The sequence below is a fragment of the Oncorhynchus nerka genome, linkage group LG5 (genome assembly GCF_034236695.1).
Source record: "Oncorhynchus nerka isolate Pitt River linkage group LG5, Oner_Uvic_2.0, whole genome shotgun sequence".
Classification (NCBI taxonomy): Eukaryota; Metazoa; Chordata; class Actinopteri; order Salmoniformes; family Salmonidae; genus Oncorhynchus; species Oncorhynchus nerka.
The window spans coordinates 68,065,227-68,088,528 of record NC_088400.1 but is presented as its reverse complement, the minus strand read 5'-3'; the positions used below and the strand labels follow the sequence as shown (position 1 = coordinate 68,088,528).

The following is a 23,302-nucleotide window of genomic DNA, read 5'->3' as shown; positions in this document are numbered from 1 at the left end:
GCTGTGTCAGAGGAAGGCTCAAAACATCACTGGGGCTAAGCTTCCTGCCATCCAGGACCTATATACTAGGCTGTGTCAGAGGAAGGGCCAAGCTTCCTGCCATCCAGGACCTATATACTAGGCTGTGTCAGAGGAAGGCTCAAAATATCACTGGGGCCAAGCTTCCTGCCATCCAGGATCTATATACTAGGAGGTGTCAGAAGAAGGCCCAATACATCACGGTGGCCAAGCTTCCTGCTATCCAGGACCTATATACTAGGCAGTGTCAGAGGAAGGCCCAAAAAAGTCAAAGACTGTTTTCTCTGCTACCGCACGACAAGCGGTATCAGAGCCCAAGTCTATGTCCTAAAGGCTCCTGAACAGCTTCTACCCCCAAGCCATGAGACTGCTGAGCAATTCATCAAATGGCCACCTGGACTATTTACATTGGGGTTGCTTCTCAGCCAAGGGAGTGGGCTCACTCACAATTTTGCCTAAGAACAGCTATGAATTAAGTATCAACACATCCTCCGGGAGCAACTTCTCCCAACCATCCAGGAACAGTTTGGTGATGAACAATGCCTTTTCCAGCACGATGGAGCACCTTGCCATAAGGAAAAAGTGATAACTAAGTGGCTCGGGGAACAAAATATCGATATTTTGGGTCCATGGCCAGGAAACTCCCCAGACCTTAATAGCATTGAGAACTTGTGGTCAATCCTCAAGAGGCGGGTGGACAAACAAAAACCCACAAATTCTGACAAAATCCAAGCATTGATTATACAAGAATGGGCAGGATCAGTCAGGATGTGGCCCAGAAGTTAATTGACAGCATGCCAGGGCGGATTGCAGAGGTCTTGAAAAAGAAGGATCAACACTGCAAATATTGACTCTTTGCATCAACTTAATGTAATTGTCAATAAAAGCCTTTGACACTTATGTCTTTGATTGGCCCAGCAAGAGCCCAGACATGAACCCGATCGAACACCTCTGGAGAGACCTGAAAATAGCTGTGCAGCGACGTTCCCCATCTAACCTGACAGAGCTTGAGAGGATCTGCAGAGAAGAATGGGAGAAACTCCCCAATACAGGTGTGCCAAGCTTGTAGCTTCATACCCAAAACAACTCGAGGCTGTAATCGCTGTCAAAGGTGCTTCAACAAAGTACTGAATAAAAGGTCTGATTACTTCTGTAAGTGAAATTTCAGTTATAATTTTTTTTAAATAGATTTGCTACAATTTCTAAAAAGTTTTTTTTTCTTTGTCATTAAGGGGTATTGTGTGTAAATTGATGAGAGAAATAAAAAAACTATCAAACAAAGCACTTTCTTCTGAAACTCGTCAGTCTATTCTTGTTCTGAGAAATGAAGGCTATTCCATGCGAGAAATTGCCAAGAATCTGAAGATCTCGTACAATGATCCTTTAAGGATTGGCCCCTTAAAAAAAAAAAAGTAGCCTAAAATGACATACCCATATCTAACTGCCTGTAGCTCAGGCCCTGAGGCAAGGATATGCATATTCTTGGTACCATTTGAAAGGAAACACTTTGAAGTTTGTGGAAATATGAAATTAATGTAGGAGAAAATAACACATTAGATCTGGTAAAAGATAATGCAAAGAAAAAAAAACTTTTTTGTATTTTGTTTTTGTACCATCAACTTTGAAATGCAAGAGAAAGGCCATCATTTATTATTTCAACACAGGTGCAATTTAGATTCTCAGACTGATCCAATGAACCATTGCATTTCGGTTCCATTTAAAAAAAATCAAGACTGCCCAAATGGGCCTAATTTGTTTATAACTTTTCATGTTCAAAACCATGCACTCTCCTCAATAGCATGGTGTTCTTTCACTGTAAATTGGACAGTGCATTTAGATTAACAAGAATTTAAGCTTTCTGCCAATATCAGATATGTCTGTCCTGGGAAATGTTCTTGTTACTTACAACCTCATGCTAATCCCATTAGCCTACGTTAGCTCAACTGTCCCGCTGGGGACCCACCAATTCTGAGTAATTCATTTCGTTTTTTTGTCTTTTACTTTCTGTTTTGTACACAAGCTTCAACAGCTGAAAACACAAGTTTTTGGTTATTGAAAATATATTTCACAGCGGTTTAGATGTTACAATGATTCTCTACATTCTCTATGCTTGTTTCGTCACATAAACTGAAATTAGGTGAACTACTCGAATTTTAGCAACCAGGAAATGGTGGAGCGATTTATGCATAGTGCACCTTTAATATTGATTTATAATTTGAACCTAACCAAACCTCTGTTCTGTCGAAGGAGTTGTATGGGTTCCTCTAGTGGCCAAAAGCTTTCGTTAGCATGGGCAGCGCCATTGAGGACTAACCATTTTGATTGAGGCGACTTCCAACTTCATTGGCTGATCCCTTCTGGAGGCACAGTTGGCATGACCTGATGACTCGGTTGGAGTCGTGACAGCCAGGTCTACGGGAGGGATCAGCCAATAGATTTGACTTGTGAAGGAGAAAATGTACAATTTCACGGTGGCGATGTCCTCAATGGCACTACCCATGCTCTCACAGACGCCATCAGTACATAGATACAGAGATGTTATGTCTATCCAAGTCTATGGTCCTGGTCCATCACCTTATGTAGTACTGCCCCCCAGTGGCAAGAAGTGACACCCCGCAAAAAAACTATAAGCCTACAATGCATAAAGGTCTCCAAGCCACCCACAAATAGCCTACTTTCTGTCCTCAACACTCACACTGAAACTAAATAATATAAAAACGAAATATAAATGTTTTTATCAAACTAAATACAAACTAGTGAATCGAGTCTGAAAACTAACAAACTAATCTGAATTTAATCAAAGTAAAGATAACATAAATAATAACTAATATTTTAAGTCACAAAACAATAATAACCTTGATGTCAACGTAATTGGTGGTGATACCAACTGTATCACGTCATACTGAAAAACTATGTGGATATGAGTGAAAACCTCTATCATAAAGACCTAATATTGAGTTCCACCCCCTTTTGCCCTCAGAACAGCCTCAATTCGTTGGGGCATGGACTCTACAATGTGTCTTAAGCATTCCACAGGGATGCTGGCTCATCAAATCAAATCAAATGTATTTGTCACATACACATGGTTAGCAGATGTTAATGCGAGTGTAGCGAAATGCTTGTGCTTCTAGTTCCGACAATGCAGTAATAACCAGCGAGTAATCTAACCTAACAATTCCAAAACTACTACCTTATACACACACGTGTAAAGGGATAAAGATATGTACATAAAGATATGAATGAGTGATGGTACAGAGCGGCATAGGCAAGATGCAGTAGATAGTATCGAGTACAGTATATACATATGAGATGAGTAATGTAGGGTATGTAAACAAAGTGGCATAGTTTAAAGTGGCTAGTGATACATGTATTACATAAAGATGCAGTAGATGATATAGAGTACAGTATATACATATACATATGAGATTAATAATGTAGGGTATGTAAACATTATATTAAGTAGCATTGTTTAAAGTGACTAGTGATATATTTTACATCAATTCCCATCAATTCCCATTATTAAAGTGGCTGGAGTTGAGTCAGTGTGTTGGCAGCAGCCTCTCAATGTTAGTGGTGGCTGTTTAACAGTCTGATGGCCTTGAGATAGAAGCTGTTTTTCAGTCTCTCGGTCCCTGCTTTGATGCACCTGTACTGACCTCGCCTTCTGGATGATAGCGGGGTGAACAGGCAGTGGCTCGGGTGGTTGTTGTCCTTGATGATCTTTATGGCCTTCCTGTGACATTGGGTGGTGTAGGTGTCCTGGAGGGCAGGCAGTTTGCCCCCGGTGATGCGTTGTGCAGACCTCACTACCCTCTGGAGAGCCTTATGGTTGTGGGCGGAGCAGTTGCCGTACCAGGCGGTGATACAGCCCGACAGGATGCTCTCGATTGTGCATCTGTAGAAGTTTGTGAGTGCTTTTGGTGACAAGCCGAATTTGTTCAGCCTCCTGATGTTGAAGAGGCGCTGCTGCGCCTTCTTCACGATGCTGTCTGTGTGGGTGGACCAATTCAGTTTGTCTGTGATGTGTACGCCGAGGAACTTAAAACTTACTACCCTCTCCACTACTGTCCCATCGATGTGGATAGGGGGGTGCTCCCTCTGCTGTTTCCTGAAGTCCACAATCATCTCCTTTGTTTTGTTGACGTTGAGTGTGAGGTTATTTTCCTGACACCACACTCCGAGGGCCCTCACCTCCTCCCTGTAGTCCGTCTCGTTGTTGTTGGAAATCAAGCCTTCCACTGTAGTGTCGTCCGCAAACTTGATGATTGAGTTGGAGGCGTGCATGGCCACGCAGTCGTGGGTGTACAGGGAGTACAGGAGAGGGCTCAAAATGCACCCTTGTGGGGCCCCAGTGTTGAGGATCAGCGGGGTGGAGATGTTGTTACCTACCCTCACTACCTGGGGGCGGCCCGTCAGGAAGTCCAGTACCCAGTTGCACAGGGCGGGGTCGAGACCCAGGGATCTCGAGCTTGATGACAAGTTTAGAGGGTACTATGGTGTTAAATGCTGACCTGTAGTCGATGAACAGCATTCTCACATAGGTATTCCTCTTGTCCAGATGGGTTAGGGCAGTGTGCAGTGTGGTTGAGATTGCATCATCTGTGGACCTATTTGGGCGGTAAGCAAATTGGAGTGGGTCTAGGGTGTCAGGTAGGGTGGAGGTGATATGGTCCTTGACTAGTCTCTCAAAGCACTTCATGATAGTCGTTTAGCTCAGTTACCTTAGCTTTCTTGGGAACAGGAACAATGGTGGCCCTCTTGAAGCATGTGGGAACAGCAGACTAGGATAAGGATTGATTGAATATGTCCGTAAACACACCAGCCAGCTGGTCTGCGCATACTCTGAGGACGCGGCTAGGGATGCCGTTTGGGCCTGCAGCCTTGTGAGGGTTAACACATTTGAAAGTTTTACTCACGTTGGCTGCAGTGAAGGAGAGTCCGCATGTTTTGGTTGCGGGCCGTGTCAGTGGCACTGTATTGTCCTCAAAGCGGGCAAAAAAGTTATTTAGTCTGCCTGGGAGCAAGACATCCTGGTCCGTGACGGGGCTGGTTTTCTTTTTGTAATCCGTGATTGACTGTAGACCCTGCCACATACCTCATGTGTCTGAGCCGTTGAATTGCGACTCAACTTTGTCTCTATACTGACGCTTAGCTTGTTTGATTGCCTTGCGGAGGGAATAGCTACACTGTTTGTATTCGGTCATGTTTCCGGTCACCTTGCCCTGGTTAAAAGCAATGGTTCGCGCTTTCAGTTTCACGCGAATGCTGCCATCAATCCACGGTTTCTGGTTTGGGAATGTTTTAATCATTGCTATGGAAACGACTTCTTCAATGCACGTTCTAATCATATTGACTCCAATGCTTCTCACAGTTGTGTCAAGTTGGCGGGATGTCCTTTGGGTGGTAAACCATTCTTGATACACATGAGAAACTCGCTCCACTGGAATTCTCTGCCTCTAACCCTATTACAGGGGCTGAGTCACTGGCTAACTGGTGCTCTTCCATGCTGTCCCTAGGAGGGATGCGTCAATTGAGTGGGTTGAGTCATTGACGTGATCTTCCTGTCCGGGTTGGCGCCCACCCATGGGTTGTGTCGTGGGGGAGATCTTTGTGGGCTATACTTGGCCTTGTCTCAGGATGGTAAATTGGTGGTTGAAGATATCCCCCTGGTGGTGTGAGGGCTATTCTTTGGCAAAGTGGGTGGGGTTATATCCTGCTTGTTTGGCCTTGTCCGGGGGTATCGTCAGACGGGGCCACAGTGTTTCCTGGCCCCTCCTGTCTCAGCCTCCAGTATTTATGCTGCAATAGTTAGTGTGTTGGGGGGCTAGGGTCAGTCTGTTATATCTGGAGTATTTCTCCTGTCTTATCCGGTGTCCTGTGTGAATTTAACTTCTTTGGGCTGGGGGCAGTATTGAGTAGCTTGGATGAATAAGGTGCCCAGAGTAAACTGTCTGCTACTCAGGTCCAGTTGCTAATATATGCATATTATTAGTAGATCTTATAGAAAACACCCTGAAGTTTCTAAAACTGTTTGAATTATGTCTGTGAGTATAACAGAACTCATATGGCAGGCAAAAACATGAGGAAAAAAAAGTGGGACATCTGAGGTTTGTAGTTTTTCAACTCTTGGCCGAATACACAGTGTCACAGTGCACTTCCTATTGCTTCCACTAGATGTCAACAGTCTTTAGAACCTTGTTTGATGCTTCTACTGTGAAGTGGGGGCGAATGAGAGGGGAATGAGTCAGAGGTCTGCCAGAGAACCACGAGCTGGACACGCGCGTTCATGTGAGAGTTAGCTTGAGTTCCATTGTATTTCTACAGACAAAGGAATTCTCCGGTTGGAACATTATTGAAGATTTATGTTAAAAACATCCTAAAGATTGATTCTATACATCATTTGACATGTTTCTACGGACTGTAACGGAACTTTTTGACTTTTCGTCTGCTCCTAGTGATCGCGCGTCGTGAATTTGGATTACTGGGCTAAACGCGCTAACAAAAAGGAGGAATTTGGACATAAATGTTGGATATTATCGAATAAAACAAACAATTATTGTGGAACTGGGATTCCTGGGAGTGCATTCTGATGAAGATCATCAAAGATAAGTGAATATTTATAATGCAATTTCTGACTTCTGTTGACTACACAACATGGCGGATATCTGTTTGGGTTGTTTTGGTCTCTGAGCACCGTACTCAGATTATAGCATGGTGTGCTTTTTCCGTAAAGTTCTTTTGAAATCTGACAAAGCGGTTGCATTAAGGAGGAGAAGTGTATCTATAATTCTGTGCATAATAGTTGTACCTTTTATCAATGTTTATTATGAGTATTTCTGTAAATTTATGTGGCTCTCTGCAAAATCACCGGATGTTTTGGAACTACTGAATGTAACGCGCCAATGTAAACTGAGATTTTTTTATATAAATATGAACTTTATCGAACAAAATATACAACAAAATATGTATTGTGTAACATGAAGTCCTATGAGTGTTATCTGATGAAGATCATCAAAGGTTAGTGATTAATTTATCTCTATTTCTGCTTTTTGTGACTCCTCTCTTTGGCTGGAAAAATGGCTGTGTTTTTCTGTGACTTGGCTCTGACCTAACATAATTGTTTGGTTTGCTTTCGCTGTAAAGCCTTTTTGAAATCGGACACTGGTGGGATTAACAAGAAGTGTATCTTTAAAATGGTGTAAAATACTTGTATGTTTGAGGAATTTTAATTATGGGATTTCTGTTGTTTTGAATTTGGCGCCCTGCACTTTCACTGGCTGTTGTCATATCGATCCCTTAGCGGGATCTCCGTCCAAAGAGGTTCTTAAGTATGCTCTCTATAATTCTCTCTCCCTTTTTCTTTCTCTCTTTCTTTCTTTCTTTCTTTCGTTCTCTCTCTCGGAGGACCTGAGCCCTAGGACCATGCCTCAGGATTACCTGGCCTGATGACTCCTTGCTGTCCCCAGTCCACCTGGTCGTGCTGCTGCTCCAGTTTAAACTATTCTGCCTGTGGCTATGTTCACCGGATGTGCTACCTGTCCCAGACCTGCTGTTTTCGACTCTCTAGAGACAGCAGGAGCGATAGAGATACTCTGAATGATCGGCTATGAAAAGCCAACTGACATTTACTCCTGAGGTGCTGACCTGTTGCACCCTTGACAACCACTGTGATTATTGTCATTTGACCCTGCTGGTCATTTATAAACATTTGAACATCTTGGCCATGTTCTGTTATAATCTCCACCCAGCACAGCCAGAAGAGGACTGGCCACCCCTCAAAGCCTGGTTCCTCTCTAGGTTTCTTCCTAGGTTTTCGCCTTTCTAGGGAGTTTTTCCCACCGTGCTTCTACATCTGCATTGCTCTTTGTGGTTTTAGGCTGGGTTTCTGTACAGCACTTTTTGATATCAGCTGATGTAAGAAGGGCTTTATAAATCAATCGATTTGATTTAATGTCGCAGTTCTTGACACAAACCGGTGCGCCTGTCACCTACTACCATACACCATTCAAAGGCACTTAAATCTTTTGTCTTGCCCATTCACCCTCTGAAAGAACACGTACACAATTCATGTCTCAATTTTCTCAAGGCTTAAAAATCCATCTTTAACCTGTCAACTCCCCTTCATCTACACTGACTGAAGTGGGTTTAACAAGTTACATTGATAAGAGATCATAGCTTTCACGTGGATTCACCTCGTCAGTCTGTCATAGAAAGAGCAGGTGTTCATAATGTTTTATACACTCAGTGTATATTCATATTCCCACAACGGACACTGACCTCTGGCCCATCTACCCATTCAGGTGGTTCAGAGGTTGGAGGAAATCTATAGTTCTTCTGGCATGCTTCACCGTAGGGATGATGCCAAGTTTCCTCCAGACGTGACACTTGGCATTCAGGCTCAATCTTGGTTTCATGAGACCAGAGAATCTTATATATACATTAATTAAATTCACTGTGCTTATGAACATTTTGTGGACATAAAATACATCAATAGGATTCTAAATGGTTAAAAGTTCACATTTGGGATCGAGCTAATGATTAGCCCAATAGGTTAAATGCAGACAGGCAACCCAATGCTTTACCTATTTATTTATCACCACTCTGCTGCATCAGTTGGGCTACAAATTATATTACTTATTGCGAATATGATACCTGATAATATGGACCATGCATAGGCTATATGCATGGTCCAATATGTTAAAATCATTTCAACAAAAATTTTACCAATACGTTTGTTGGGCTCATTTCTGGAGGTGGAAATTATATTTCAGATGGTGTCAGTATAATTTTATTTTCATTCATTTGGAAGTAGAATGTCCTTTTGAAAAGTCACCAGAGCTGAGCTTCTCAGTCCTTCTAAATACGTTTTAGAACAGAAGACACACTTACTTCATTCATTGTAAAAATGAATGTAAAATGAATAAGCGAATTCATAATAATGGTCTTACAGAATGGACAGGCACCACCGGTGAGCAGTGAGTGATGAGACCTTGAGACTGAACGGAGTGTGCAACCACATGATCAAACCATAGTTTGCAAAAAGGAATAGCAACAGACTTTATTCAAGAGTATTGAGGAAGTGAAGGTTTACTTTAAGTTAAAGAAAATGTCTTAGTAAAAGAAAAAGCTAATTGAAACAACAAAAAACACATATGTTCAATCTCAAGTTCTCACCAAAATGACAGTCAATTGGCTGTATATAACTTTAATAGCCTTGTAATTGAAGCTTTATTGATAGGAGTGACACACTACACAATCTTATTTCAAACCCTATTTCAAACCCTATTTCAAATGTATTTCCTATTTTGATTTCACATATTACCCATGTTTAAAAACGTGTTATGCATTTACTCATCACATTAATAAAGAGTTCTAGCAAGTGGTAGCCTATATTTTCAGTTTCATATTTCATACATATAGCGAGAAAAGATATTTCAGACAATTGAACACAGAGAAGCTGCAAAACAAAGCCACATAAAATGGCACAATGACCAATTTCTATGCTGTGAGTCAAAGAAGGTAGACCATTTGACTGAGGAGGAGAAACAGGAAGGGGCGGAGGTTCTGTCCTCTGAGGCTCACGCTGCTGCTATTTGTTGGTTTAGGCTCAGGAGTTGGTTTAGGCTCAGGAGTTGGTTTAGGCTCAGGAGTTGGTTTAGGCTCAGGAGTTGGTTTCTCTGTATAATACAGAGGGACATTTTTATAGTGTTATCATACTGTATCATCAACTTCTTAAAACTGTTAATGGAAATTCCAATACTGTATAGATAAGAGGCTGTTACACTTGGTTGTAAAACAAACCTTGAACAGAAAGTTCCACTTGACGAAGAATGTCCTCTGTTGTTATGAAACATGAATAACTCCCACTATCTGTGCTATTGAGATCAATCAGTAGGAGAGAGAAGTTGCCATTTGTCCACTCATCAGAGAACATACTGGTTCTGTTGATGAACTGAGAGTATTGCTTGGCCAAATCTGCTTTTCCATCAATAATACTGTAGACAGGGTCATCATTTGCGGTTTGCCAAAAAATGGTGACATTTTTATGCTCCTTCTTCTCAATGTATGTGCAAGGCAAGATAACATTATCTCCCTTGAAGCCTTCAACTTTGACCTGCGAAGAGACTTTGAAACAGAGACATAAAAACAGAGACATAAAAATGTGCCTCCAATTAATCCATCTGACACTACAACACTAAATGACTATTTGAAATGAATACCTTGGGGTCCAATCAACAGGATCACACAAACCGGCAACCAGCACCTGTGGAGTAGTGATAGAGCATGTTATGGTTGGGAACGAGACTAGCAGGGTTATAAACACAGTGGCCTGGCTGAACATGAAAAGGAGGCTGAGCAACCAATCCTAACCTAAGAAACTGTTCATTTACTGTGCATTAAAATGACTTTGTAAAGCAACAAAAACAATACAGACCTACTCTTTGTTTCTAAGATATAAACTAGCCAAAAGATGCGGCCTGCATGGTATTACTTGTAACTGAAGGTAATGCAGGTAACAGACGTACAGCAGTCCGCTTGCAGTCCAGTTTAGCGATGCGTAGGTAGACTCATAACCTGCAGTCGCTGCATTTATATCCTTAGGAAGGGTGGTGTCACGCCCTGACCTTGGAGATCCTTTTTATGTCTCTATTTTGGTTTGGTCAGGGCGTGAGTTGGGGTGGGCATTCTATGTTTTCTATTTCTGTGTGTTTGGCTGGGTGTGATTCTCAATCAGAGGCAGCTGTCTATCGTTATCTCTGATTGAGAACCATACTTAGGTAGCCTTTTCCCACCTGTGTTTTGTGGGTAGTTATTTTCTGTTTTGTGTGTCTGCATCAGACACTCCTCTTCTTCAAACAGCCATTACAGGTGGGTTTAAGGTCATTAAATATTGTCTGGATGAAACATGGGTGGGTGACGGGAGGGTTTAGTAAAAAAGAAAAAATACCTTTAAAAAATTTTCACAAATATTGTTCTATCTATAGGCTACATTTCAGTTTTTTTTTCATTATTTAATTTTTAAAAGTCTGACATGGAATTGTTTTAAGGTCATACCATGGATCATTTAGCTATTTGATTTTGAATTGTAGGACCCCTTTAGGTATAAAACATATATTCCATCCGGCCTTTACTGCTATATAGCCCATAGAAACGCATTGATAAAGCGCTACAAAAAAAAAGACAATCAAAAAATAAAGCATAAGGAATACATTTTTGAAGTGTTTGTCTGTCACGATTGTTTGAATGAGTGGACCAAGGTGCAGCGTGGTAGGCGTACATTTTCCTTTATTAAATGTACACCGAACAAAAACAACAAAATACCAAACGTGACGCTAAATAATAGTGCTAACAGGCAACTATCCATAGTCAAGATCCCACAAAGCACAATGGGGAAATGTCTGCCTAAATATGATCCCCAATCAGAGACAAAGCACCAACAGCTGTCTCTGATTGGGAACCATACCAGGCCAACATAAATTACTAATCACCTAGATGACACACCCTAGTCACTATTTTATTTAACCTTTATTTAACTAGGCAAGTCAGTTAAGAACAAATTCTTATTTTCAATGACGGCCTAGGAACTGTGGGTTAACTGTCTGTTCAGTGGTAGAACGACAGATTTGTACCTTGTCAGCTCCGGGGTTTGAACTTGCAACCTTCCGGTTACTAGTCCAACGCTCTAACCACTAGGCTACCCTGCTTAAAATATTCAGTGTTCAGGGGAGTTCTTGACAGCATAGGAGTTACTTGTCAATTAGGCTATTCTAAGAATATTTTAAAAACTTTGTCAGAATTACATGTCCAGTATTGAATTGAGAATCTTAACCAATTTTTTAGCGCTTGAGAATGTTTTTATAACCTGAGTATGCAGCAGTGGTTTCATCAACATCAACCGTGCACCAGTATCAACTGCGTTCCGGGTATTTGCGAGAGCCAGTGGAAAATTATTTTAGGACATGACATTCATACATGCATTGTTAACTAGCGAGAAAACCAGGCAAACTACACAATATGTTTTGAATTGGCTAGTTAGTCGGTTGTATGTCATTATTTTACCTGCTGCACAAATGTCTCTCTTTCGCTCTCTATCCTCTGGCTACGCCCTACTGGCACACAGCAGGAATTTTCCAGGAATTTGATTGAAGACCCAACATCACTAACTAGCAATGAATATCAACAAATGTGCACACGGCTAGGCTCGCTTTGATAAAAAATAAAAACGCATATCACGACTGCATGATTGAAAGCCCGCTTGTGCCTGTCAATGCAGGCCTACACTCTTAAAATGAGGGTTTCAATAAGGGTTCTTCTCTAAGATCCTCAAAGTTAATCGAATAAATGTAGTAGGTGGGGTAAATCGAGGAACCTCCTAAGTAGGTGGGGGTTCTTGCAGGAACCTAACTGCCCAACTGAAACGTTTGGATTTTAATTTGAAAGGACAGCAGGTGCAGGCACTTAACAGAACTCCTCACTTTTGTGTCTGTAGGTATACAGAAGAGGAGGCCTACAACGATCTCCTCACTTTTGTGTCTGTAGGTATACAGAAGAGGAGGCCTACAACGATCTCCTCACTTTTGTGTCTGTAGGTATACAGAAGAGGAGGCCTACAACGATCTCCTCACTTTTGTGTCTGTAGGTATACAGAAGAGGAGGCCTACAACGATCTCCTCACTTTTGTGTCTGTAGGTATACAGAAGAGGAGGCATACAACGATCTCCTCACTTTTGTGTCTGTAGGTATACAGAAGAGGAGGCCTACAACGATCTCCTCACTTTTGTGTCTGTAGGTATACAGAAGAGGAGGCCTACAACGATCTCCTCACTTTTGTGTCTGTAGGTATACAGAAGAGGAGGCATACAAAGTTATGTCAAGTGGTATTGGTATGTTAGACTGTGGTTTTTGATAATGGTTTAAAAGGAAACCTGTTCGATCACCATGCACTGCAAAATCATTCTGGCTACGGAGACAGAGAACATCAACACGCAAGGCATACCTATACCTAATCAGTTGTTCTTTGTGGAAGCCCTCTGGCTGTTATGTTTTGCATGTTACTGTTAATTTATTTTTAAAATTACTATTAAAAAATGAATCCATTCAATTGAGATGTGTCTTCCGCATTTAACCCACCCTCTGAATCAGAGAGGTGCGGGGGCTGCCATGATCGACATCCACGTCTTCGGTACTGGCCCTCTAACCACTAGGCTACCTGCTAGGTACTGGCCCAACCCTCTAACCACTAGGCTACCTGCCGCACCATTACACTTTGGGCTCTGCTGGGAGTTAACCTCATATTTTGATCTTCTAATTCTGCTTTGCCACTAAAACCACTATAAACACTGACAACTAAAATATTGTGTAATTATGTGTATTATTATAAAAAAATTAAACCCAAAAGTTTATTCAAAATGTTGGAAGATCCATTAAAAGGGGTTATTCGAAGAAGTTATAGGGGTTCCCCCACAGTTTCAATTTGAAGAACCCCTTAAGATACTCCAGGAACTTTTTTTTTTGCGTTTACAATAATTAAAGGCGCTGCATTGTCAACCTGATGTCTGCATTAGCCGTGCAGCATTTACGGCAATACAGCCTATGCAGAGGTCAGGGCATTCATACTTCTTGTACTTCTGCTCAACAGCTCTGTGCTGTTCCGCGATCTGTTGTGAAGGGTAGGTTGGAAGATGGCGGCGAGTGCAGACGAGATTTTAGCTTGCTTCGAGTAACCTTAACTTTTATCCCTCTCAAACTTACTTAAATGTAACGGAACGTGGCTTATAGTAAACACAATAGAGAACAACGCTTAGTTGACCGCTAATTTGATCTGAAACTTTGAGAAATGGAAGAAAAAATGGGCGAAAGAGTAAAGGGAGGAGTAGGCAGTTGCTAGCTGAGCACTCATACATTGGAGAAAAACCGCCACCTGACTCCTCGGGAGAAGAAATTGAGGATTCTGGACATTTGGTTGATTCTCAAAATGCAGCCAATAGTCCTGCACCCAAAAAGAAACAAAGAATTGTCTTTGCGCGAACTACATACAGGTCAACATAATCGATGCTATCTCTGAAAAGATAAACGAAAGAGCCGATGGTCTGGAGAAAATTATACGCGAAAACACATAAATAGTTGACTTCGAGAAATCTCTGAATCATGCATACAAGAGTATCGAAGAGCTTAAACTTGCAAACACTGCTACTTCTGAGAAATGCACTGCACAGGAGAAGACCATCGCAGACATGCAAGAGCGCTTATCCGAAGCAGAGCGATACCGGAGAAGGTGGGGGCTACGGCTTTATGGTGTCCCCGAGGACCAGGATGAGAATGTGAAGCGCTTAGTAAGATACATCTTTAACCGTGTGGCACCGGACTTCCCCAATGGATATATGGATATGTCTGTGGATGTCCGCTCATCGTATTGGGAAGAAACAAGATACCATCGTCAGCCGCTCGAACATCATTCTGTTTGCTTTTCGCACAGTGAGAGATGCAGTTTGGAAGAAAGCAAAGGAAAGCACTTTTCTGAAATATAACATTTAGATTCGGTGAGGACCTGACTGCAGCAGACAAGGCAGCAACTGCAAAATTGTGGCCTCTTGTACAACAGGTCCGAAATCAAGGAAAGGGTGGATACTACTACAGGTGGATACTACAGGGGAATCAGAGCCTTTTTCGCCAACGGAAAATAAATACCACGGGGGTGATTTGTTCTGTCAGTAGGTTTACAAGGTAGCTCCTTCCCCAATGCAAACTGAGCGTTCTAGTTTTGAATTATGGTGTTACTTTTTACAAGTTAAGACTTCTGTTAATACATATATGAAGCAACTTTTTATAGAAAGAGTAGAGTTGAAATTGCATAGGATTTTTTTATTTTTTTTGTAAGTCCTGCAACAGCAGATCTTGTTCAAGAAACACATTCATGCAAAGAGGACTCTAATTATCGGGGCAAAGTCATTTTTGGGGGCCACGGGACTAATCATTCAGCTGGTGTTGCAATTTTAGCACACAATTTCAAAGGGACATTTTTGTTTACTCAAATGGACACCAATGGACCTTGGCTAGTAGTGGTAATCAACCACATGGACAAATTATTTGTGTTGTGTAATGTATATGGATTAGAGGTCCACCGATTAATTGGAATGGACGATTAAATAGGGCCGATTTCAAGTTTTCATAACAATTGGAAATCTGTATTTTTGGGCGCCGATTTAAAAAATATATACCTTTTATTTAACTAGGCAAGTCAGTTAAGAACACATTCTTATTTTCAATGACTGCCTAGGAACGGTGGGTTAACTGCCTTGTTCAGGGGCAGAACGACAGATTTTCGCCTTGTCAGCTCGGGGGATCCAATCTTGCAACCTTACAGTTAACTAGTCCAACGCAATAACGACCTGCCTCTCTCGTTGCACTCCACAAAGAGACTGCCTGTTACGTGAATGCAGTAAGCCAAGGTAAGTTGCTAGCTAGCATTAAACTTATCTTATAAAAAACAATCATTCATAATCACAAGTTAACTACACATGGTTGATGATATTACTAGATATTATCTAGCGTGTTCTGCGTTGCATATAATCTGACTGAGCATACAAGTATGACTGAGCGGTGGTAGGCAGAAGCAGGAGCGTAAACATTCATTCAAACAGCACTTTCATGCATTTTGTAACCAAAGTGAAATGGCTAGCTAGTTAACTAGAGGGACGGAAGCTATACTGTTACACTGGCAATACTAAAGTGCCTATAAGAACATCCAATAGTCAAAGGTTCATGAAATACAAATGGTATAGAGGGAAATAGTCCTATAATTCCTATAATAACTACAACCTAAAACTTCTTACCTGGGAATATTGAAAACTCATGTTAAAAGGAACCACCATATGTTCTCATGTTCTGAGCAAGGAACGTTAACGTTAGCTTTCTTACATAGCACATATTGCACTTTTACTTTCTTCTCCAACACGTTGTTTTTGCATTATTTAAACCAAATTGAACATGTTTCATTATTTACTTGAGGCTAAATTGATTTTATTGATGTATTATATTAAGTTAAAATAAGTGTTAATTCAGCATTGTTGTAATTGTCATTATTACCAACAAACAAAAAATATGTCTGATTAATCAGCATCGGCTTTTTTGGTCCTCCAATAATCGGTATCGGCGTTGACAAATCATAATCGGTCGACCTCTAATATGGATACTGTTCTAGTCCTCCAAATAACTTACTTCTAGAGGAAATTGAAGAAATTCTTAAGTCTTCTGAGAAAATATCCATCCAGTCAGATTTTAGTTGTAGATTTTAATATGGTTTATTCTAATGAGACTGATAGATTGTCCCATAGGCCTAACATTGGTGTGAACAAGTTGGTGAATTTCTGCCAAAGCCTGGACTTAATTGACATATGGAGAGTTAAAAACCCTGGAGAGAAACAATACACATGGAGTAATAGAGATCGTTCTTTACAATCAAGAATTGATTTGTGGGTGATAACCTCTAGTCTTGAGCCCAACACTGTAGAGGAAAAAATACTGCCTGCAGTCCTGACGGATCATAAAGGCATATGGTTGACTGTAAGAATGTGCAGTATTGATGAAAAGAAATACTCTGGTTGTTATTGGAAATGAAATAACTCATTGTTATTGCATGATGATTTAAAAAATGTTTAATTTCTGTTTACTGGAGTTTAGCTACTACATTAATGCAGAATATGGGAAATATTGGGAACTGCTGAAATTTAAAATCCGCTCAGCCTGTATTACTTATGGAAAACGGCTTGCTTTAAGAAGGAGATGTGAGGTAGCTGAAGTCTCTAAGACAATTGCCAATATCACAGAGATTGAGCATCTTGATCTTAATGCGGAAGCTAAATTGAACGATTTACAGAATCAACTAGATACATTGTATGAGGAAAAGGCTAGAGGAGCCTTATAAGATCCAGAAAACAATGGCTTGAAAAAGGCGAAAAGAGCAGTAGCTACTTTTTTAATTTGGAAGAGAGTAGAGGGGAACTCAACACACTTCGGAAATGTAAGATTAATTGGGTTACCACTGAGGATAGAGAGTTGTTATCAGACTTTACCGTTAAGTTTTATGAGAATCTTTACTCCTTAGATAACAATTTGAGTGACTCTAAGGATTTCCTTGATTCTATAGAGAATGTTAATTCGGTTAGTGAAGAAATCAATCGGTCATGTTGTCAAGAATCATCCATTATGGACATCCAGTACGAGGTTGCTCAGTTAAAAAAGAACAAATCTCCAGGTTGTGGTGGATTAACCTCTGAATTTTACAAACCCTTCTCTGAAGAAATAGCACCATTTTTACTTGAAACCTTTAAGGAGACTATAAAGAAGGGAGAACTACCTGCCTCTCTGTAGCAAGGGGTTATTACTCTTATACCTAAACCACACAAGGATCTCTTAAATATTGATCATTGGCGTCCAATCACACTCCTAAATAACGACTACAACATTATAGCCTTAATCTTTGCAAAAAGGTTAAAGCCTTGCTTGAATGATCTGATTGATGAATGTCAATCAGGGTTTATGAAGGGGCACCATATATCTAATAATCTGAGGCTGGTGTTAGACTTGGTTGAGTATTGTGATCTATCGGATGACTTCCCTGTTATCCTATTTTTGGATTTTCAGAAAGCATTTGATAAAGTAAGTCACAATTTTATCTTTGATTGTCTTAAGCATTTGAAATGTGGTCGTTTTTTGTTGTTGATGCTATTAGAACTCTGTATAATGGTGGCAATAGCTGTATCAAACTCTGTCATGGAACATCCTCAAAGGTTTAACATTTACAAAGGAATACGACAAGGTTGTCCAATTTCACCTTTTTTATTTTTTGTTAGTATCTAAAATCTTATGCTCATTAGTTCATGAAAGTCCATTTGAAGGCATTTACATTCCAGGCCAGAAAGATCAAGATATCCCAACTGGCGGATGACACTCAAGCTAGATTAGCATTGGATATCGTGAAGCAGTTCTCCAAAATCTTGGCATTAAATCTTTCCAAATGTGAGATGTTTGTTTTGAAAGGAGCTGTCAAACCAGCAGATTGTAACATCTCTGAAAAAGAGAAGGTAACCTACCTCTGTGTAAAGATCATTCACAACCTTAAGATATTTGGTGATCTTAATTTGAACCCTGTAACTGAATCTGTCAAAAATAATTATCCTCATGGTTAGGGAAGGATTTAAGTCTTCAAGGAAGGGTGCTTTTATCCAAAACTGAGGGGCTATCTCGTGCATTCTATCTTTTTTTTAATCTATTGACATTCCCAAATCCACGTGCTGTACCTTTAGATAGGCTATTGTACAACTTCATATGGAAAAACAAGCCACATAAGATAAAAAGAGATGTTATCACCAACAGGATTTGTGACGGCGGTCTAAATGTCTTAGACTTCACTCTCTTCAATCAGATATCAAAGGTCAACTGGGTTAAAAGGTACATAAAACATCCTCATAGTTTCTGGAATACTATACCTCATTTTGTTTTTCAGAAGTTTGGAGGGCTTCATTTTTTACTACAATGTCCATATATTGTGGGTAAACATCTTGTGAAACTGGCGGCTTTTCACAAGCAGGCTTTAATGTGCTGGGCTTTGTTGTATTAACACAACTTTTCACCTCCTAGATGTTTTATATGGAACAATGGGTCGATATTACATAGAAACAAGATGTTATTAAACCATAAATGGTTCTTGAAAAACATTGTCCTTGTCAGCCAGTTAATATTAGTGGGAATCTATTTACACGGAGAGAATTTATGGAAAGATACAACGTTGAGGTTTCAAGCAAGGAATATGACACTGTTATTAAAGCTATACCTAGTGGGACAAACACTTTACTTCAGAATAATGCATATTTTGAAATATCTCTGATTGTAAGCGATATTCAGGTGAATGGCATTGGTCTACTAGATATGAAATTCAACAATCGTTTATTAAGGGATATTTTCTACAGGAAGTCTATTCCCTCTGCGATATTTTGTTGGGGCTTCATCGTTTGATGTAAACTGGCGCAGTGCTTGGCTCACTCCACACACATTTATGGTGACCAATAAAGTAAAGATCTCCTTTAAGATTATCTATAGATTCTATCCGTGTAATAGCTTGATTTCTAAGTATATACCTGATGTTACCAGTGAATGCAGTTTTTGTGAACTAGAAACTGAATCTATTGAACACTTATTCTGTAATTGTTTATATAGTGAATTGTTCTGGACTGATGTAACACTATATCTTGGCCTCAAATTGCATACAACCATTGCAATTTCTAAGTTTGACATATTATTTTACAACACTGATTCCACAATTGAACGTGAGTATGTCATAAATCTCTTTATTTTATTAGGAACATTTTTGTTACACAAATCAAAGTTCAAAAAGCCCCCTTTTCTTATTTTTTTAATCTGATTTGGAAAACTATTTAGTCTTTAAAACATATACAAAACAAAATGTCAAAAAATGTATATATACAGATATGTCTGTATTTGATATAATGTGGATAAGATTTATCTTACTTTTTTTCTCATTTCTTTGTGGAATCCCTCAGGCTGTTATGTTTGTTTTGTATGTTACTGTTATTAAAATATTCTTTTTTAAAGATCTGTTGTGAAGGAAGTTGTCAAGGAAGTGAGTTTTTGTTTTTCAGGACCTACCGCCCCCACTTACAGTGAACCAATCATGTCAATGCAGCGCTATATGGAGCCCTCCGCGTTGTTACAACGCTTCGGATGCACACAGCAATGCAGTACGGAGCTCAATTATCACATCAAGCATAAATTGTCTCTTGTACTCTGATAAATTCTGCAGATATTGGGAGGACAGTGTTACATGTTGCATGCAGAGGGAACTGATTTAATTCTGATCTGAGTAGCCGAGTTGTTTGATAATGTGATTTTTGCGTGATTTAATTCTATATTATTCTTGTCCAAGCGGACAAGTGTTAATAATGTCGAGCCCTGGTTATCATGTTTGGCAGATATGAAAGAAAATACATTGTCTAGCTATGGCGGAATAGAGAAATGGCGGCCATGACCGCCAGGAGGAGTTTGTGTGATGCCTCCACATCTGAAAATGTTCAGGACTCCAAACTGTACAAGTGTAGACTCACCAAGTTTGATGCTTTTATGAAAACGTGAACAATTCACCAAAAAATGTGGCACCGATCACCAGGACTATTTGTTCATTTGTTGGGTAGCCAGGAAGCAGTGTGGGAACACCTGCAGTGCTTACTATGTTCAGTAGATGGTGCTGTTCAACCAGTTAAAACACACCCGGTCAAATTGTGTAGTAGTGTACCACTGTAAGTGATGATGACGCATAAGGACAAAAAGACAAGTGCAAATTTGCACAGATTATATGACCTGTATAATATTGATGCAGTTCTTGAAATGTTAAAGAGACGTTGCAGAGACTTTGACCACAGACTCGCCTCAATGCCCCGAAGAAAATTAGCATTTTAGTAAAGTACAACTCATGGCAAAGTAGGGGAACGTTAACAAACAATATAATTACTGACTAGCAGTGAAAAGGGGTGACGCATATTCAGACTCTTTTAGTCATCACTGTAACAATGTCACACGACTACCATCATTTTACACTAAGCATTTCTAAGCATGTTCTTAGCTTGCCCTAATGGATCATGCATTATACTGCAAAACAAATTATTGATACAAGTTCAGGATTTAATCGTCTTGGTGCTGTGTCACTGACTTCAGGAGTAAATGTAATAAACAATGCAGTGACTATTTTGTTATTTTAAACGTGCATGCAATCAGTGTTATGATATATCAGTATGCTTTTCAGCACGTTATACTGTTGAAGTTGCACTATGGTTGCTAAAATTATAATAGTTCACCTAATTTCAGTTTCTGTGACAAAACAAAGAAGCATAGTGTTGATAATCATTGTACCATCTAAACCGCTGTGAAATATATTTTCCATAAACAAAAAGACTGTATTTTCAGCTGTTTGAAGCTGCTGTACAAAGCTGAAAGTAAAAGACGCAAAAACAAAATTTAAGAATGGGATGCATAGAAATAGCACACACAGAACAGATCTACCGCTTCTTAGACTTGTTTTTAATGAGAATGACAGATCTATAACTCACATTTCTATGTGAATTTTGTTGGATAGCCCTAAAAGTATATATTGCAGCTTTAAGCTAAATTATTGGTCCAAATTAGCTGAGACTGATGCAACTGTTTAGGATCTTTACAAAAAGTAATTTACCTCTGGTCTATTTGGCGTCTTGATGTTAGTTTTGAAGGAGAGTTCCTGTTCTGACATGGCAAGGTCAAGATTAGCACTGAAATATAAACCAACAAAATGGGAAAAGTTGATAAACAAAATCAATATGTAAATTCTCTGTAAACAACAAAAAAGGTTAAAATATTTCAAATCTCGTATTTCCATTCACTCACCCAGGAGTATAACCATCAGAATAACATCCAGAACACTGTAAATGAACAGAAGACAGTTCTCCCATGATGACCTGTAGCTGGATGTCTGGTTTGGATAGCTGGATGTCTGGTTTGGATAGCTGGATGTCTGGTTTGTCTGATTGGGATAGTCAGCATAAACATCTGTGCAATAATGCACATTGAAAAATCACTATATTAAATGTGCATGTAGTGATATCCACACAATGCCACATTACAATTCAAGTACATTAAGTTGGTGTACAGTGCATCACACATGCAGCGTTGGGACAGCATACGCTTGAGTCTACATACTCAACATTGGATGTATTTCAATAAAGATTTATGTTATATTGAAAGGAATTCATCATTGAATTAAATGTGCACTTACCAGCGGTCATGAGTCTGGTACCATTGCTAAATATCAATCTACCCTCTTCTTTTTTTGCACAGTAGAACACGCCACAATCATCTACTGTTACATTCTGTATTAACAATCTATGTCCTGTTAGTAATGAATATTTCTGTCTATAATTCTTATTGTAATAAAAAGCAGCAGGATTACTACTAGTGAAAGAGTGGAGTATGGCCTGTGGAGGCTGTGGTTGGTGCTGAATGTACCAGTATGCACTTTCTATGTTAAGAGAACAGTTTATGGTTGTATTCTGTCCAAGTTCCACCAGTGTCTCTGTCAAGCAACCAGCTCCCCGACAGCATATAAAGAGACCTAGAAACAGATCAGGTCATTCATTACATTACACATTTGATTTGTTTCTTAAGTTATTAAATACATGTAGTAACAAAATAATTGTCTTACACAACAGATGTCCCACAACTCTCAGCATCGTCTCAAATGTGTGTTGTTGATTAGGTTGGTTTCCTGCTTGTGTAGCAGTTAGAGCACTCTTTGCTGCTGTACAGACACACCACTTTCTTGTTTGTTTGTCTTTTTATGGGTGCTAAAGGTCTAAGTCAGATCAATCATCAGGGCCAGCCCTATGTTTTTTGGGGACCTAAATGAGATTTGGTTGCGGGCCAGTTTGTTTCTCGGACACAGATTAAGTGTGATCCTGGACTAAACACTTTCAATCGAGATTCTCCATTGAGCATCTTTTTGTGTCCAGGACAAGGCTCAATCTGTGACTGGGAAAGTTCAGATAAAGGCATTGGTTTTCATCATATCATATCACATTCAATCATCAACTTCTTTCAGTGCTCATGAAGAGATGAGGAAATGAGCTGAGCTGAGGAAAGGAGAGAAGCAAAGGATACTTGGAAAGGAGTGAGGTGAGGAGGATAGTGGATATCCAAGCCTATTGGCACACAGCCCTTGTATTTATTGTAATAGATGTTTTCTGAGTTTCAGAATAAGAGCGAGTGAGCAGACACAGAGAGCATGGACTCCTGAGTTCTTCTGCAAAAAGATGGATTTACAGTTGGATAAACGTGGATACACTTTTTTCACAGGGACTTGTGCAGGATACTAACCTCAACATCAAAAACTTCATTCCAAGTCACAATTCCAAACCTTGAACCTTGATTTTGGACAAAATTACCTGAATGGACTATTGCTACCAAGGATTATCAATAAGGGAACTTCTAACAGACCAAGACCTGCAGAGGAAACACGGTGGAATATGGAAATACCATCCAGCACAAAACTGAGTGAGCAGTGTTCAGTCTGGACCTATTTGTGAAACCAAAAATGTAAGGACAATAATCTAGGTAAATTTAGTTATATAAAGCTTAATAAAATGGGGCTACTGAGTTGCCAAGCTGCTAGGAAAGAAACTGATGGAAATTAGCACTGAAGTGTGAAGTGAGAGGTGTGAAAACTCTTGAGCCTAAAAATGGC

The 23,302-nt window shown here is 39.9% G+C and overlaps 1 protein-coding gene across 1 annotated transcript; it reads right to left on the bottom strand.

Moving 5' to 3' along the window:
• Positions 1-9,061: 9,061 nt before the first annotated feature.
• On the bottom strand, positions 9,062-22,399 carry LOC115129845 (uncharacterized). The gene is made up of 7 exons (XM_029660599.2): positions 22,265-22,399; positions 21,839-22,174; positions 21,451-21,612; positions 21,260-21,335; positions 10,239-10,282; positions 9,820-10,143; positions 9,062-9,695 (listed from the first exon to the last, which is right to left on the bottom strand). The coding sequence occupies exons 1-7, from the start codon at positions 22,290-22,292 to the stop codon at positions 9,529-9,531; spliced, it is 1,137 nt and encodes a 378-aa protein (XP_029516459.1). The 5' UTR covers positions 22,293-22,399; the 3' UTR covers positions 9,062-9,528.
• Between the last annotated feature and the right edge of the window lie 903 nt (positions 22,400-23,302).